Below are 19,194 nucleotides of genomic sequence, written 5' to 3' on the forward strand. Positions count from 1 at the left end.
TGAATATTGAGCTTTATTGGCGCCGACACGAACACTCAAGACGCACACAGAAAACAGCACATAGTCCAGGTTTCTTGCTGACCAGGACACAGCGTGGCCCGGCTCCGAAAGTATAAGTCCACCAATTAATATAAAAATGCTCTGGAGAGCTTTAATTAATTAAGTTAAACAGTCTGCCGCCGGGGTAGGCCTCGAAGGTTTATTAAAAAAATGTTTAAAAATAGTTACAATGGCGAATGTTAACGGATCGGTTACAAGCAAAAGTTGAAGTCGACGAGGTGCTGAAGTGCGTCCTACCCCGCACGGCGAATGGAAGAGACTGCCCCGGGCCCGGGTGCTGAACTTACCGTTAGTACATTAATATTAAAGACAGTTAAACATAACTATTAAAACCTTTCAAAAATTGCAAGTTAATTAAGATTTAGGGATTACATATTACAGATATTTAAGGATTACATATTACAGATATTTAAGAATTACATTATTTAAAAAACATACAGTCTCCACTGCTCCAGTTAGGGTGGGTGCCGAAAGGGTTTGCGCAGTGCGACCGGACACACGCACACACGCACTTGTTGGCGGGAGGTTTGAAACAGAGGGTGTCAGTGGGAGGAGAGGGGGTCGGCAGTGGCATGAGGCACATCGGGCTTAGGCAGGGCGTAGCCCTCGTCGAGGTCAAGTTTATATAATAGTATAGTTTCTGGCCAACCGCGCAGTGCTCTAGGTGGTAGCATAGAAGATTGCCAACCGCGCAGTGCTCTAGGTGGTAGCATAGAAGATTGCCACCCAGGTGCTCTGGTTTCAATTCTTGTTGAAAATGTGTTTTTTATAATATTAAAAAATGTACATTCAGTAAAGCTACCGTTTAAAAAATATTGTAAATTTAAACATAAAAAGATATTAAGATTTATTTTACAAAAAGATTAGATGTTATTTCACATTCAAATAACAGTAATAATTCTTTCTTTCAAATATAAAATAATAATGGGTATAATAACACAGTACAACCTGTCACATCCGAGAACCACCCATAACCGGACATTGGCTTTTTTTTTTAATTGGCTGGTCAGCACACTTTATTAGTTTAAGGAGTGAATACTTTAAACGTATCCTTCTAAAACACAGAGTCTCATCCCTAAGTGAATTACCCAAGTTGTGCCTTTCCCTTGTCAGTCTTATTAAAACAGTATCGAGCAAATCCATACAATAAATAATCGAAAAAATTATACAGGTTTGCCAATCACTTTGTATTTAAAGATTTTCAGGTTGATATTTAGTATTTTACAAAAAATTTAATTTCTTATTATATACACGTATGCTACATAACTGCATGAGCATGATTTATTGAACAAAATGCCAACACAATAACTTTTTCCGGTGTTCACGTTTTTCTGTATCTGTAATAAATATAGTGTGTGCTACCTAATGCTTTAACTGGACATCTAAAACAGTTATTCTTGATAAGAAGCATAGAATGAAAAAAAAAGCTCAAATTTTAAATGATGTATTTGCACTATGAACAGTTCCAATAGACAGATTTAAGCTAGATGCCCACTCTGAGACATAGCATCTGTGGGCAGAAAGAAACATGAACCGCAGTACAATAAGTACAGAAACACTGCCTAGTAGTGCTGATCAGCATCTGTATCCGTTACTCTCTCCTAAATTATTGTAAATCATGAGACTAAATGTTTTCTCACTTGGGCACAGGATACATGACTTGGTCACTAGCAATGTGACTGTCGTATTCCACATTGTCACATGCAAGTCATGACTCATGACTTGTAGCATTCACGTCTACAATGTTCAGCAATTCCCTTTTCTTATTTTTCCTGATAATGATCTATGAAAAAACTGATTAGAACATATCAGTGAATAGAACAGTGCTTTTAACCAATACTGAATAAGAACTTCTCACTGACCAATCAGGCATAAGCATGCTAAATTCGAGATGCTGCGGACTGCACTGTCCAAAGAGTTTTCTCCAGCTTGTGCATAAATTTATGGTGTTTAGCTATCTCATCTACATAGGAATAAATTGTTTCAGTATGCCAAAATAATTATTTGTAGTTTTGTTAACCTTCCTGGAATGTCTTAGTTTGCAGACTTTTATTCAATTGATTACATTTCTTCACATTTACAGATTTTCCCTGCAAGCAGACATATTACCTACTTTCACGATTGTTGGACCAACACTATCTCATAGTTTTTCAGACTATGCTGAAATGCTGTCCAAATGTGCTTAGTGTTTTCTTGCAATGTTATTGGTCTATATCACAAATAACCTTCTCAGTCTAGTTGATACAGCTCATGTAGTGGCATCCTGTCATTACGGCACAGTTTAGACCACTAAAACTTCAGTATACTGCGTGCAGCATTTTTGGAACAAATCAGCTTTGTAGCTGAACTATGCAAAAACACGCACAGCTGAAACACAAGGAACTTTCCTTTTTAATTTTTTGTTCACATGGGCTTTACCTTTTTAACTCCTATAACCCAAAGGTTCAGTGAAAGTAGAGGGAATAAAACTATTGGTGTGGATAGTACACAGAAGTGTAAACACTCTCACCCTAACAAGCAGGTGCAAATAAAAGGAAGCAGTTGTATAAGATATAGTTACACTCACAAGTACAATGATTTTTCTGAAACAACTTGAGTACTTACTTCTTATATCAAAAATGCCTAGGTATTGTTTGGTTATAAAAGACGTAGAAAGTTCAGCCCAGAAAAATAAACTCATTAATAACATGTTGCCAAACAAGATTATTCAAACTGATGTAAAATATACAAAATAAAAATGTATTCATTTACTATTTCCTGCACTATGTGCCCTTTTCTCCCAAAATTTACCTATTTTATTTACAATAAAACTTTTAAAATTGCTAAGCCTAGATTTCCATTTAAGTAATTTACCCCTTCCCTTCCCTCGACACACTCTTTAATAATATATATAAACACATTCATAATTGAGTTTCTTTAGTTTTATTCTTGTATTTAGAGCCTGAGAAGGCCCATAACAAGCTATGTAGTCCAGTGAAAGATGATGTAGTAAACACACATACTTCAACATTTAATTCTTTTGAGAAGGGCAAAAGGTCTAAAACTTGTAACTATGTAAATACTAATTGTTTTCAACATGATTGAAGTAGCAACTGTATGGATTACTGAGATGCCAACATGCTGACAACCCAAGCAGGGAGGCAGGGCCATACCACATTTTGAACAAGCATGGGCTTAGCGAACACTTTGATGTGTTATTGGTTGGTGCAACAAGTTATGTGAGGAAATTCTGTACACAATGTAACATAAGAAACAGTTAAAAATATTTTCAAGAAAAGTCACAAAAATGTTTCAGGCCACATGTGCCATTTTATATTATATGTTTCCTAACATTGGATCATTTTTTCCCTCCTGTTTTTAAACTAGTTTATAACTGATTATTACATTAATAACAGATCTGTAAACATAATAACAGTATGATTGTATAAAAGAAACTAAGTCCCAAGACGAGCGATTTCTCACCTTAAAATACATTACACTATTACAATAATTGCTGCTATCAGAAAAATAAGATCAAATATAGTTTGGCACATCTTGACTCTTAAGGGGCCCGCCTACCTGGGCACACATACGGTGTGCAGAGCTTCAGGAAAAACAACGCGATTTCAAAACTACTCAAGATATCCGAGTGGGGCCTATTTACGAATAGCATTTAAGAGTTCGCTGAGGACCGAAAAGTACTTTTAATTTCGGATTATGTTTTTAAACTGTATTTTTAGAAGCGTTAAAATGCCTAAAACACGTGTTTTCAGAGTAATTTTTAGGCATAAAACAATCAGTACAGATTCTTGAAAGCACTTAAGGGGCTTGCATAACACCTTTATCTTCATTTCTCCGCCATATAATGTTACGGTCACCGCTCAAACTTCACAGTTATCCTGTGACGACAAGACGAATGCGCGCCAGTTCAGAGACTTACGCTTAGAGGCTATACCGCGCTGGAAGCACCAGCGAGCGTCGCGCTTATCATCCCGCCTCACTAACACACATACACCCCTGACGAGGCGGGCCCCTTAAAACATCTCCTGCCACATGTACGTAGTTAAGATGAAGCTGCTACTGGTATGACTATTAAGATCAGTGCTATTCGCACATTTGTATATAGTAATGAACAACTACTTACAAGGCTAATCTACCTTTGTATACATGTGTATGATTAACACATTCAGAACGATACTCGTATGTGATACAAGTGCAGTGTTTTATTATGTCAGTCAGCAGTCATGCACTAGACAAGTGCTTTAGCAGCATATTTACTTTATTTTAAATACAACTGCAATCAGTAGGGAAAACGGTCTATGCCAAACATAACTGAGCAGAACACTGTACAAGGGAGGGAGGTGACAGGACTCATGAACATGTACATAAAATGCATGAAGTTCAAAATTAATATACATTTATTAAAGAAACATAATAGTTGAACAAAGGCAAATTTACTTTTATCTCTAAGACTAAACTTAAAAATTAAAACTGAGACAGCTATAACACAGAGAATATACATAAATCACGAACCATACTCAAAAAGGCTTGTGTACAATCTCACAAGGCAGAGAACTAGCCTGATGTTAGAAAAATTTGCACTACAGCTCGCTAGCTGATGGCCGCCCCACCGACCTGTTTACCATTACATCACCAAGCAACGACTCTCCATTTGTACTATCTACAAACCTACATCGTCATACATCCAAAGGATAGTGTAAAGGATGTGAGCTGCACCACCCAAAAATAGTATGATTCACCCAAAAGTAACACATCTAGTCAAATGAGAGATGCTGTCAAAATGTGTCTCTCCATTATTATGAATTCATACTATGTTGGGCACTTGTAATATGTATTAAAAATATTCAACAGTAATGTAACAATGTGAAAGCATCAGGCAATAGATGGCTTATGAAAAAAAAAAAAAAAACAGAATTAAAGCTAGTGCAAAATAATTACCAGCAGCCAGCACACCAGATGAAATACAAACCCACAACATTCAAGCCTGACCAGACTTCAGCAATCACCACAATAATGTATACTCTCTCTATGCTTATTTTGTATTTCTTTCATTTAGGCATGAAGTGAAAAACAACTTCTATGCATATTTCATGTCCAAGAAAGCATCAAAAGCATTAATAAATATTTTAGGCCAACAAGCAAAGAACTCACATAAAATATGAGAGAAAATGCATAATTTGTATTTTCACTCTGAAATCTGTGCTGTACATTAACAAGCAAGAAAAAAATTTAAAACAATCCTTAGCAGAAAATGCTTATTTTAATATCAACTTATTTCATTGAAGGTTCCAACTGAAATCTGATTATGTAAATTCCTGATTATTCCTGAACTAAAATAAAAATTCCTTACTCATTTAAGCAGCACTGATTTTTCATATCATAAAGCTTACAAAAAAAATATAAAATAAGTGTGAAAAACTCTCCAAACATGGTTAGTTTGATGAATCAAGAGAGTTTCATCTTTTCTATCAAACAGTATGAGCTGAACAAATTTACATAATAATTAGGTTACAATAACACTCCAAATTCAGAGTATTTTTCTAATTTATTTCTTTTACATACAATTTTTTTTTATACAGATGATCGATCAAATGATAGTATTTTTCCTGACAAAACCAAGTTTTAAAATGGTCATTTTATGCCATATAACCAGTTAGTAAACCTATTTTAGATTTCAATGTAACTTTCAGATGCAAGGGGATCTGGGTTGAGTCCCAGGTAAGGCATGGGTGTAAAATATACATATTGATATTTGATTACGATTTGTTAGTGAAGTTTGAACGAGGACAAATTGACCCTTTGGCTTTTGGTGACTACCTGTAAGCCACTTAGCAAAATTTAAAAAAAAAAAATAGTAGTTCTACCTTATGATATTCATGAGACCACACATTTTTAATTTTTCATATATTTTAATTTTTATGTAACTCATTTTGTTAATATAAAAAAAAGTTTTGGCTTGTGTGAACTTTTATAATTTTGAATTTCTCTAAAGCCTACAGAGTTCTATAAAGCCTAGAGAGTTGCTATGCCCTTCACATTAATGAGGATTTAACAAATTTTATCATTATATGCTACTTGTTTGGTGAGAATTTGTTTCATATAAAATAATATTTTTATACAAATTTTTGTTTTTAACAATATGTTTTTCGAAACATTTGAAACTTTTAGAGTGAAATCTATATGTGATCACAAGTTACTTACAGCAAAAACCTATGGTAAAGCTTTAAATACCAGTTAGGGCTATTTTGCTATCTTAAACTTTCAAAAAATAAAAAATAAAAATACAGTCTTTGGGGTAAAAATATTATATTAGAGCCTATTAAGAAAAGGTGTTATCACCAATAAAGATGATGAATAAATAATATTGACTAAATCTAAAGGCAAATAAGGGCTGGCATGTAATACTGAGTAAACACAGCTGTCTGGCACTGCACAGAAAGCAAGTACTATATATACTTGTGTGATTGATGTTTTACAGGAGTGTAACTCATTTCCAATCCAGAGTTGCCAATCATACTGTTTGAATTATATGTACAGAAATTTTATTGTATAGACTGTTGGTTGGTTGATTGTTTAGACTTTACCTTGAGTAGTGTATCCCCACTCCTGTGATTCTGGAATCCAGTTACACAGTCTGACTGTATGTTGCAGCCATTGCCATGTTACTGATATGTTATCATGAGTAGTACAATATACCCAGAACTATTGAGCAACACATGATTATTTAAACTGTGTACAACCAACAGATGTTATGGGCCCACGTGTGTCAATCAGTGTGAATAAATGGATTTGGTCTAAAGGAGACTGCAGTTAATAACATTTCGCATTGTAATATCTACACCAGGAAACCATCATGGCCTCAAAATCATTAGCCTTCAAAGAAAAACTGAATGACCACAAAAACTACGCAATGTGGAAATTTCATATTTCATTGTTAATTTAGAAGACCTGAGTGATGTAGTTCAAGGAAACATCAATGCAGATAAGTGAAAGTGAAAGATCACAAGGCAGTAGCTAAGATTTTATTATTGGTTGAAAAATGTTAAACATCAAAGTATGTGTGAAACAAGATCCAAGCACTATTTGAAGATTCTGGCTACACCTGGAAAGTCGGGTTGTTGCAGCGGCCAATCTTGACTCGCTTGGATAAATGAAAATCCATTGACGAGCATGTGGATGAAATAACTTCATTAGACCATTCCCACATGATATTAAGTTTGAGATATCTGATGAATGGGTTCGGACTTAATTGCTAGCAGGTTTCCCAGGAGATGATCAAGGCTTTGGAGTGGTCAGGAATTCCAATTACAAAAGACGCAATTAAAATCAATTGCTAAAAGATGTAAAATCTAGTTCAAGCCAAGCTCAATCACCCAATATCGAAACAGCACTCTACAGTAATTGATCGCCATGGAACAACATCGAGACGGCACTACAGTAAAGATTGGTGTGGAACAACAAACAAATAAATCTACCGGCAGGACCTCGCTAATGCTACAACTGCAACATTTTGCTGCAGATTATCAATTGAATATTAAGGCGAACGAAAGAATGAGGGAAGTAGTTCTGACAATAAAACCAACAATGCATTTGTAGCATGTATGCTAACAACATGGAAAACAGTGAAACCGATTTAGTTTTTAGATTTGTGTGCATCAGTGCATTTGATGAAAAACAAGTTAGGAAATGGTGTGTTCGAATCTAACCTCAAAATAATAACTGCAAAATCCTCTCAGACAGAATCTGAGGGTAATGTTGATATTGAGTTGTCAGTCAACAACACAACCAGCTTATCATAGTCTACGAGGTGCATCATGCCCCAGACATTACAGCCAACCTTCTCTCAGTGAGTAAAATCACAAACAAAGGGAATGCTGTGATTTTTCACAAAAATGGTGGTAAAATACTAAACTCAAATGATGAACTGATGCACAGCATCATTAAAAATGGCATTTATCAGCCTGCAGGTGTTGATAGTGTGTACACTGTCACTTGTGGTGATTATCTATGGAACAGCAGGTACAATCATTTAAACAGAAAATACATGAACTTGTTAAAAACAATGGCAGATGAAGTGCAGAACTTGCAGAAATGCTAGCCCCCATGTGAAATTTGTGTCTAAGACATACAATCTCTTTTTCCATTTACACAAAGCATGTTTAGATGATTAGAGCAAAGGAACCCTTGGAAAGGGTGCATACGGAAATGTATGAACCCATGGAGACATTGTCTGTTGGAGGCAGCAAGTATTTTTTTGTCCAGATAGACAATTATTTTTGGTACACTAATGTGTACTTCCTGAGGTCAACGTATCAGGTTTGTGATGTGTTTAAAGAATACTGTGCACTCATAGAAAACAATATGGGCTACAAAATAAAAATGTTGTGCTCAGATAATGGAACAGATTTTTTAAACGGTGAATTCTCCAATTTCCTGAAAATGAAGGGGATCTCGGACACCAACGCATCTTCAGAACTTCACCGCAGCAGAACTGGGTCGCAGAGCGTGCTAATCGAAAAATAGTCGAAAAGGCACAAGATGCAGGACTGCTAAAAATGTATTGGGCCGAAGCAGTAGTGACATCTGTCCATCTCAATAACAGGAGCTCGACAAAGGCCACTGAAGGAAAGACACCGTTTAAAGCTTGGTATTCAAGGACGCTAAAACTCTGTTACTCCAGGATCTTCGGTTGTCGAGTCATGGCCCAAATTCTAAGAGAGAAGAGGATGACATGTGACCCCAGATCCTAGAAATCTATATTTGTTGGTTACTGTTATAACACTAAAGGTTATCGCCTTATAAATCCCATGACCAAACAAACAACTATTAGCAGAGGCGTGGTCTTAGAAAAAAAAAGCTCTAAAAAAGGCTTAACGAAATGCCAGCAATGGTGAGAGAAGTTGTACTCACATCACAAACCGTTGGTATAGTTCCAGATGTATCCCTCAAGAGTCAATTAGTCAAGATTTTTCCTTGCCACAAACTTAATAACAATGAACACCTTATCTTTCAAGAACCAGAACCTAAGCGATAAAAGAAATCATTGATCCCACTGCAGATTCAGACAAGAGCCCTTCACAGGGTTCATGGAAAATGATGATCTAGAAGAAACCTCCAGTCCTCAATGGTTAACACAATCTCATCGTACTCCAAGGCCTAAAGCTGCTGATCCAGTTTTATTGACTTCTTCATTGCAGAAAATAACGAGCCCCTTACTCCAGGGGAAGCTTTGACGAGTCCACAAGCTGCAAAGTAGAGGAAAACAATTGACTAAGAATATCTTCATTCGTTAGAAATGAAACTTATGAATGGGTAGACTAACCAAATGGTGCAAAGTCTCTCAAATCAAAATGGGTGTTCAAAATTAAAAATCCAGACTGCAAAGAACATAAACGCTAGACTAGTAATCAAATGTTGTGGCCCGAAGCCTGGTACAAACTATGAAGAAACCTTCTCAGCACTAATTAAACACACTTCACTAAAATACCTCTTTGCACTGGCAGTAAAGGAAAACCTTGAGATAGAACATATGAATGTGAAAATGTCTTATTTACATGGCCACTTTGATAAAGTCATATGCATGCAACCTCCAGAAGAGCTCGAGAAAATGTCTCCTGGCAAGGTTTGGCAGCTCAAAAAAAGCCATGTTTGGACTTGAACAAAGCGGCAATTGCTGGAATACGTAGTCTTTTAAACCAAGTCCTCACAGGGATGGGATTAAGACAGTCCAAAGTCGACCCTTGTGTCTACTTTTAACACACTAATAAAGTGTGCCATTATGTTATGATTTTATATTCTTCACAAATAAAAATTCAAAGAAAGTGCAGAGGAAATTGAATTTCCACAAGAAAGACCTCAGCCAAATAGAAAATTGCCTAAGCATGAAAATCAACAACGACAAAAAAAAGAACAACTCTATTTGACGCAGGAACTATTTACACAGCATACTTCATAAGTTTGGCATGTTGGACTGCAACCCTGTCTCAACCACAATAGAGGCCGGGACCTCTTATAAACCCTTCGCAAAATGGATTGGAGTATTATAGTGAAAGTGTGAATTATGTTGAGACCGTACCATATCAGCATACTATTGGCAGCCTCACGTAGCTGTCCCAAGTTTTTCTCCCAGGCATCTTGTACTGTTAATTACTTGAGTCAGTTTACCAACAACCCACAAAAATACCATTGGCTTGCTGTCAAGAGGGTCTTAGGATATCTGAAAAAGACCAGACATTTGAGATAAGTATTTGAAAACAATGGGAACCATGAGTTACAGATTAGGGGAGTGACAATAATAAGCAGACACTCAATTACTGGCTGCAGAATTAAGTTCATGGGCAGTCTGGTTTCTTGGTCTAGCAAGAATCAAAGAACGATTGCCTTGAACACAGTTGAAGCTTAATACACTGTACTCAGCTTTGCGGTGAACTCCAACCCAAACAAAAACGAAAGCTATCCAGTGTGTATTGTGACCAGAAAGGGACAATACATCTAGCTAAAAACAATGTAACCAGCCAAAGATCCAAACAAATGCCTAAAATAAAACTATTGATGTAAATTATTTATCAACAGATGAAATGATAACCAGACATTTTGACGAAGCCCCTAACCAAGGAAAAACATACGTGTTAGGTCTTAAATGAGTTCTTATGTTTATTGTTAAAGCTTGTTTATTTTTTGCTTGTTAAATATTTGACTATGTATTATCTGTATGATGTGTATAAAGTAGATTTTAAAACTCAAAAGTCTATCATAATGTAAAAGCACTAAAATATTGAAAGTATCATTGAAATCTTGGTCAAGTTAGTGAGTCAAACATTTAATAAAATTCCTGACTGTTAGTGACCGTGGGAACCCTATGCTTTACCTCCTTCAAGTACAACACTCGTGACAGTGCACGACACCAAGAGTTGTAAATAATAAATGTGCTGAACTGATGCCGCCCGCCAGGTGTAACACAGTCTCCCTCAACAAGTGAGCATTCAGTACGGCTGTAGGCATGCCGAATGCAAAGTGCCGGTCACGTCCCACGCCCTACGGGATGTGTGGCAAGAGAGAGGGTGTGGGAAGCCAGCGAGCACGGCAGCATGAGCAGAGAAGCAAGTCGGCAGAGAGAAGGGAATGATGCAAGATGCAAGACTCTCACGTAGGGAGGGTCGCAGTAGATGGCCTGGCACCACATGGGCTCGCTATGGTAGCACACGCATAACGAACAGACGTTGGGGCCCGGCACGTACAGCAGGCCGTGCCCCACCAACTGGCCCTGGAAGTCTACGCAATCCTCCTCCAGGCCATCTACAACACAACACAGCTGCTCCTTCAGCGATCCACGTCTCCGCCCGGGAACCTGGCTTACATTCTCAGCAGTGATACATCACAACATACATTTCTTTATTTCATATTTAATTAGCTCTGTATTTTTTTTAACACTACATGGCCCACTTCTTGAGAAAATCTACACTTGCAAAAATAAATAACAGAGTCAATCAACTAAACTAAACTAAACTAAACTAAACTAAACTATACTAAACTAAACTAAACTAAACTAAACTAAACTAAACTAAACTAAACTAAACTAAACTTAACTAAACCAGAGGAAAAACAGGGTTTGCTAAATCTAAATATATATAACTCAAAGGTGACTGACTGACTGACATAGTGATCTATCAACGCACAGCCCAAACCACTGGACGGATCGGGATGAAATTTGGCATGCAGGTAGATGTTATGACGTAGGCATCCGCTAAGAAAGAATTCTGCGGAAATCAGATCCCAAGGAGAGTTTCGGGGGCGTAATATATAAAATTTCCAGTTTTCGGTAGGAAATCACCATGGCAACGGCTGTTGCTTTGTTGATGCTTCATTCGTCTCTATGGCAACGACTATTTCATTGGTAGTGCAGTCCTCATCACCGTTGAAATTTTGGCGGGTACTTTAAATATCAAAAATTGCCCTTTCTTTCAAGTATATATATTTTACAGACTTGAAACTTCACTGTAATGTACCTTATGTTACGCAGGATGACATTTTCTGAAAATTAGAACCCATGGGTGGTTAAAACCAGGCAACAGTGGGTACTTTGTCTGCATGAGAACAGGATTTTGCATTGTTCATGCCTTCTGCGTCTCCATGGCAACGGGCATCGCGCGGCAGTGGCGTACCCACAAGGAGGGGCATGTATAATGAGCGGCGCAAGAATGATCTGCCTGTAGACTGCCGTAGCGAAGTACGAGTACATCAGTTGTACGTTGCGTGCACGAGTCGGGAAACCATCGGTGCTATTCATTTTCTCTCCGGTACATTATACAGCATTGTAATAAATTTTCACTGAATTGTTTTTATTTACCATTACTGTAAATGGGAGATGTGGTTTAATTTTTTTTCATTAGTATAGCCATGCGAAGCCGGGTCGGGCAGCTAGTTTGTAATGTACATCTAATACTAAAAATCAACTGCAAAAATTAGCTTCAACGCCATAACATTTCTAGACCAGGTCAGCGCTGGGAACTGTACAGGCAATGTACGGGCCCCGGGCGCAACTAGTGGAACAGAAATTAATGTATCTGTTTACACTTAGTGGCATGTCAGGAATTTTTAACTGCAGCATGAATTTCTGACTAAAGAAAAATAACTCTGAAGGTTTTTGGAATTTATATTTCAATAAAGTATTGGCCAAAATACATTCAAACTTGCTACATTTGTGAGCAACAGAGCAACACAACTGGTGGATCAATGGCAGAGTGATGACTGACAGACAAAATGGCAGTTTTCAACCTACGGGCAGAAAGCAATCTGGGAGCCCAAGAAACTAACCAATCATAACACAATTCTTTCCAAACATGGTTTTCACCGTCAATTACAACTTGGTAAAATACATAAACAGTTCTATGATTTTCGCTGCAAGTGGACATAATTGTGTACTTCATTATGATTCGGTAACAACAATAAACCCTAATAATGCTACAATAACCAAAAAAGTCAGAACCTAAAAAAATTACAACATAATATTGACAAGAAACAAGGTGATATTTAAATAAAATACAATGCTACAAAATAATATCATTCAGATGGCCACCTGCTGAATAAACAAAAAATAAAAAACATAAGCTGCTTTCATAAAATTAACAAAACCGTCAATCCTAAAACACCTCAATAAAACACATGAATGAATACAACCAAACCGTTAAAACTGGCATTCTAAGACAATGAGGAAAATTAACATAATAAATAATAATGCTGCTATTAATTATCAACACAAACTTATATGACTATAACTCACATTAAACATAAACATTATGCCTAAACCATGTAAGGAGGCAGAGGGTATGCAACATTAAATACTTTAATCCACAATATTCTTTAAAAACACAATGCGAAATGAAATCTTAAAACCAAAGGCAACAAATAGACTACAAAATAGTGTCAAAATGTATTGTACTAATATAAAAAAAATTGTCAGAGCTACAAGTGTAACTGCTTACAAAAAATATACATTTCTGTAGTGCTATGTAAGTATATAAAATCTGGACATCAGAAATATTTAAATTAATTGCAACATAATCATTTTTTTATTCTTGTCTGTTTGTCTGTCTGTCCATCTGTTTGTACCAGCATAATGCAAAAACTACTTCATGCATTTAGATTATACTTTTTTAATAAGGTTTTTAACTGTCTTAACACTAGGCTTTATATAACTATGAAATATCACACGTAAGGCCCATTCTATAATTACAAGGAAATAAAGACGGATCACCTAAATGGAGATGGATCTCACAGAACAAAATTTCTACAATAACACGCAAAGATGGACCTGAATGGATTAGCTCTGCAATTCTGAGCTCTCCCGTTTACGTTTCTCCGTGCAACCAATAGAAGCCAAGTATTTGGCTGCAGTGGTAGCCATGTTTGTTAGTGTTCTAAACACATTAAAAATAGTTTCAAGTACAAGATTGGTGTTCTATTATTACTTTGTAGTTTATTTTTATTATATATGAAAATTCTGCCCATGCTATAATCTCAAAGCATAATGTTTTTTTTTATTAAATTAATATTTTGTTATCTTGAAATGCAATCTCGATGGATGCCATTGGTTAGTTTCTGTACATTGTGGAAGCAGCAGGCGCAATCGTAAAATGTTTCAGGTTGTCTCATTTTACATGATCAGTCTCCGTTTACGTGCCATTGTAAAACAAGCCTAAAAAAATGAAAATGGCATAAAATGATTTCATGATAAGAAATTATACCTCCTAAGTTAATCAAGGAGAAGAAGTAAGATGATGGGCATAAATAATTAGCAAACAAAAAACTACTAAGTCATTTTAACCATTTTCTGACATTCTAATACTAAGTTTGGTATTATGGAGAAATACTGCATCATTGAATCTACTTGAGCTATATATAGGTAAGAATCAGAGCATGAATAAAAAACCTTAAGATTTTTTTTTTTCAAAAATAAATGGTTGCAGGGATAAAAATTAGGCTAGTTTAGTCTTATGATATATTTTAACTCAAAAATTAAATGGTCAGTAAGAAACTGAGGAAAATAACATACATAAAGAGAAACAGAGAAATTATTTTAATTTTTTTTTTAGTTTCAATTGCTGAAGTTGGTGACATTTGGGTATTTTGTTTCCATATGAAAAAAAAAAAACATAACTGTTGAACATAATGGCTTATTGAAAGGAAGTGGTAAAAATAAACTGCATAAATATTATCTGCATCTAGAATTAATGCTATATTATTTGCCCAAAGAGCACTGAAATATTCAAATGGTTCTTTATCTGTAAACGAGTCTATGAGGTAGTTTTGGTTAAATTTAATAAAGTGATATGTCATACCATTTTGAATGAACATTGCAAGATGTTCCTACTGGTTGTAAAAATAACAAAAATGAAATTAACACAATATTATTCGTTTCTGTGTGTTTATTATACATTGTCATTAGGGATGGGAAAGTCGATCCGTCGATTCTTCGATACCCCGATTTTTTGATACATAATCGATAATCGAGGATCGGCGAAAATCACCGATTATTAAAATTCTGCAGGATGTAGACGTAAAGTGCTGCCTAGCAGCGGTTCATCGCTGTCGTTGCAGTAATTTTAGTCAGTTTTACAACTAAATAAATAACCATAAACGATATAATAAATAATAAATGAAATATAACATAGCTTACCACAGCTCAGTTGCCACAATCCCGTAAGCGGGAACGGAGGTTGGCGATTTCGTACTGTGCATTTAGGGTTATTTATTTATTAACGCAGTGTTATCGTATAAAGAAATTGTAGCCCAACTTTTACTTGCTGAATACACCCACATTGGTAGCCATGTGCACAAAATTTCAAGATTCTACTGAGAAGTGTGCCACGTTTTCTACGTTTCTAGTATATTTATTCACTTGCGTTGTTGCATATTTATTTTCGTCAATGATTTTTTTTGTTAACCAGCATTTGTCTATACATGAACTTTCACAGGTTTGCCAACTTCCGGTACAGATCTTATTCTCAATTACTTAACGATAAAATGCAAGAATAATGTGGCCATAGCCCGTAACATTTTACGAGTTACGTATTTTCCGTAATTTATTTAATAACAGTAAACATTAAATCACCAGTTAATTACGCAACTTAAACATAAAATTTCAATGGACGTTTTTGAAACACGTTTTCATTCCAGTAAGTTACCAGTACGGCAACTGTAGAAATTTTCTTACATGCTTTTGTTTCCAGTGATGCTTCTTTGTTTGAATGTTGGGTAATGTTAGCGCAATACGAATAGTAAAATAACATTTTTATTTACGTGATGTCTAGTGAAGTGTGGAAATACTTTGTCATCGACCGACAAAATTCTGGCTACGCAATATGTCAAATCTGTAAATGTACAATCTCACGTGGCGGTAAATCTAAAACTACAACAAACATGAAAAAACATCTCGAAAACAAGCATGGGAGTTACGTTCATGAGACGAAGAAACAAAGGCTACATTCATCGGAATTGAGCGAGATTGAAGAAAATGAAATAGATGATAGTTCAGCACAAAATTGTTCTTCAGAGACAACCTTGCCATTGTCATCAAATTCAGATGTTAGGCCTACTGCTACTGATTCATCGAGAGGCAGCGGTTCAGTGTCCCCGAGGCATGCTGAGAAAGTTGGCCAAACGAATATTTCATCAAGAACACCAAACCAGTATAGGCTAACTCCTAAAAGTCAATACCAGCCTACATTACAATCATTTATTGATAAAACTGCACAATTCAAGTCCACTGATCCTCGTGCAAAATCAATAACTCAGCACAAAGGTAGAATGATGTGCTTAGACAATCGTCCTTTTAGCATGGTTGAAGACAGAGGATTCACAGAATTTGTCAAATTCCTTGAGCCTAGGTATGTTTTGCCCAGCAGAAAACATTTTTCAAATACTGTTGTACCACACATGTACCAAGAATGTAGGGAAAATGTGAACAAAAAGTTGGACGAAGCTGAACATGTGAGTCTTACAACAGATATGTGGACTTCAACAGCCAATGACGATTATCTTGGTCTAACTGTGAATTTTGTTGATTCCAATTTTGTCTTGCAACACCTCAACATTGGGGTTATTCCCTTTCCTGAATTATCTCACACAGGGAACAATTTGTGCAATTTTATCACAGAAACACTTGAAGAATGGAAGCTGCAATCTAAAGTTGTTGCCATTGTAAGAGACAATGCCAGGAACATAACTGCTGGCCTAGAATCATCCGAATATGAACATCTGCCATGCCTAGCACATACCCTGCAGCTTGTTGTAAAGGAAGGGCTACTGAACAACAAGAATGTAAATAATCTGATTGCCAACGGTCGTCGCATAGTTGGCCATTTCAAACATTCTTGTAAGGCGACAAAAGAGTTAAAGAAGGCTCAAGCCACGCTGAAAATGAAAAAACATAAACTTATCCAGGATGAACCAACGCGTTGGAATTCATCTCTCCATATGCTACAGCGCTTACTTGAGCAAAAACAGTCTGTTTCTTTAGCATCAGCAACTCTGCAGTTACCTGTGACTTTTTCATCAGCAGAATGGAACCTGATGACAAATATAGTAAACCTTTTAAGTATTTTCAACCATGCAACATTGGCTGTAAGTACTCAGTGTGTGACAGCCTCAGAAGTCATACCTATAATCAACAGTTCTACTGAAGAGCTAAGGAAACCAGCACCTACTGGATCAGGTGTACAGGGCATCAAAAATGATATGCTTGCTGCCATAACTTTGAAGTATTCTGATGTTGAAGAGAATATGTTGTACGCAGTTGCAACATTACTGGACCCACGATTTAAACACCATGTTTTTGTGCAGGACGGTAATGTCACAAAAGCGAAAGTTTTTTTGATTGAAGAAGCAAGAAAAACTATCTGTTTGAAACAACCTGAAACTGAGGTAAGTTAGGTGCTAATTTCCTTGTAATTCATTAAGTGTATTCTTATTTGTCTACTTCTGCTGTTTTATGTTGACACATTTGTTTGTTCATTTTTAATTTTTAATTTTGAAAATTTTGTTGCTTTTCTCTCAGTCTGTGCCGCAAACATCCAGCCAAGCAATGGAAAGCCATGGTATGTGGACATTTTACTCAAACATAATGAAGACTGCCCCAAGTGTAAGCCACATCGCATCAGTTGAAGATGAGATTAATGTTTACTTGGAAGAACCTATTCAAAATTCAAGTACCAACGTTTTCCAGTATTGGAAAGAAAATACCAAGTACCCATGTTTAAAAAAACTGTCAAAGAAATTTCTTTGCATTCCACCTTCAACTGTACATTCCGAGCGATTATTCAGCACTGCAGGACTGATTGTTGATCAGAAACGGAACCGTTTAGATCCTGAACGAGTCAAAATGTTGGTTTTTTTAAATAAGAATTTGTGATCTAATAAGAATTTAGGATCTAATAAGACTTTGTGATCTAATAAGATGCTTTGCCAGTTTTCATTTATTATTTTAAGAACTTTCAATTTTATTTTGTCAAAAGTGTTGTTTTTATGATATTTCACTATGTTGTCATTTATTTCAAAGGTATAAAGATTGAATTTGGTAGTTTCTGGTTTTTTACAATATTTTTAATAATCACAACTTTTTGTGGCTATTTAAAGTTTGATTGATAAATGTTAATGATTGTACATTTAGTAATTAATATACTATTTATTAAATTGTATTCCAATGAAATTGTTAGTATTTTGATGACTTTACGACAATTCACTTTTTATTAGTACTACTGACCTATTACTAAATTACGTATTCTCTTTTCAAAATTACATATTCAACTGGATTAAACATAATCCACATAAAAAATAATGCTTGCCCTACACATTACACATTACAGAATAGTAATTTCAATTTCTTTATTTCAAGTAATGTAAAGTTTTGTTTTATGTGTTAAATTTAATAGTATTTATTTATTATTTTGAAAAATGCTTTTTTAGTGTATTCAATAAGTATGTTTACTGATTCCATTGTAACTTATACTTCAATCCCGAAAATGAGAATCTATAACTTAACCTAATTGATTGGAATCGATAATCGATAAGAATCGATGATCGCAACAAGACTCGATAATCGGTATCGAATCGAAAATTTTGAAAATTTCCCATCCCTAATTGTCATTATAATTAGTTTATATGTTTATTAGACTTAAAATGCTTAAAATTTTGTTTGTATGTAAGTATGTATATACGTACACACACACACACACACACATATATATACATACACACACACATATATATATATATATATATATATATATATATATATATATATATATATATATTAGTTCACTAGGGTAGTTACAACTGATACATTTCAAATATGAACGCATGAACAGTTCGAGCCTGACCCATTAGAGTTTAGACTGTCAAATTTATAGGGGAGAGTGGTATATTGCCGTACATTGAGGTAATGCCGTACAGGCAATTTTAGTTGTATATAAAGACACTAGAGCGCTCCAGTTCGTGCTGCTACCTAGTGGAAGATGTGCTAAACTCTTCTGCAGTGGAAGCTGAGGGATGGATAGAGTCTGTTGTTTCCATCAATATTTTTTTGTTTCTTGATGGTTTCCTTCTAGTTTTTGCTGTAGATTACTTAAGAGGTAAGTG

At 35.7% G+C, this 19,194-nt stretch overlaps 2 protein-coding genes across 3 annotated transcripts in view; one reads left to right on the forward strand and one right to left on the reverse strand.

Annotated features, from left to right (window-relative positions):
* LOC134527193 (uncharacterized) overlaps window positions 1–19,194 on the reverse strand; it is an 80,451-nt gene that overhangs the window by 36,025 nt on the left and 25,232 nt on the right. For both annotated transcript variants that reach the window (XM_063359640.1, XM_063359642.1), the window contains exon 2: window positions 11,207–11,355. In XM_063359640.1, coding sequence (XP_063215710.1) covers window positions 11,207–11,355 — 149 coding nt within the window. The remainder of the gene's footprint in view (window positions 1–11,206; window positions 11,356–19,194) is intronic.
* LOC134527192 (zinc finger BED domain-containing protein 4-like) lies at window positions 15,008–18,694 on the forward strand. The gene is made up of 2 exons (XM_063359639.1): window positions 15,008–17,481; window positions 17,615–18,694. Exons 1-2 carry the CDS (start codon window positions 15,862–15,864, stop codon window positions 17,966–17,968), a joined length of 1,974 nt encoding a protein of 657 aa, XP_063215709.1. The 5' UTR covers window positions 15,008–15,861; the 3' UTR covers window positions 17,969–18,694.

This window comes from Bacillus rossius, chromosome 1 (assembly GCF_032445375.1).
Source record: "Bacillus rossius redtenbacheri isolate Brsri chromosome 1, Brsri_v3, whole genome shotgun sequence".
NCBI classification, from domain to species: Eukaryota; Metazoa; Arthropoda; class Insecta; order Phasmatodea; family Bacillidae; genus Bacillus; species Bacillus rossius.

Excerpts from the sequence above, each read along its gene's own strand:
- LOC134527192 (XM_063359639.1), top strand. The coding sequence starts at position 15,862 with ATGTCTAGTGAAGTGTGGAAATACTTTGTCATCGACCGACAAAATTCT. Across the intron at positions 17,482-17,614 it reads TGAAACAACCTGAAACTGAG|TCTGTGCCGCAAACATCCAG; the intron begins GTAAGTTAGGTG and ends CTTTTCTCTCAG.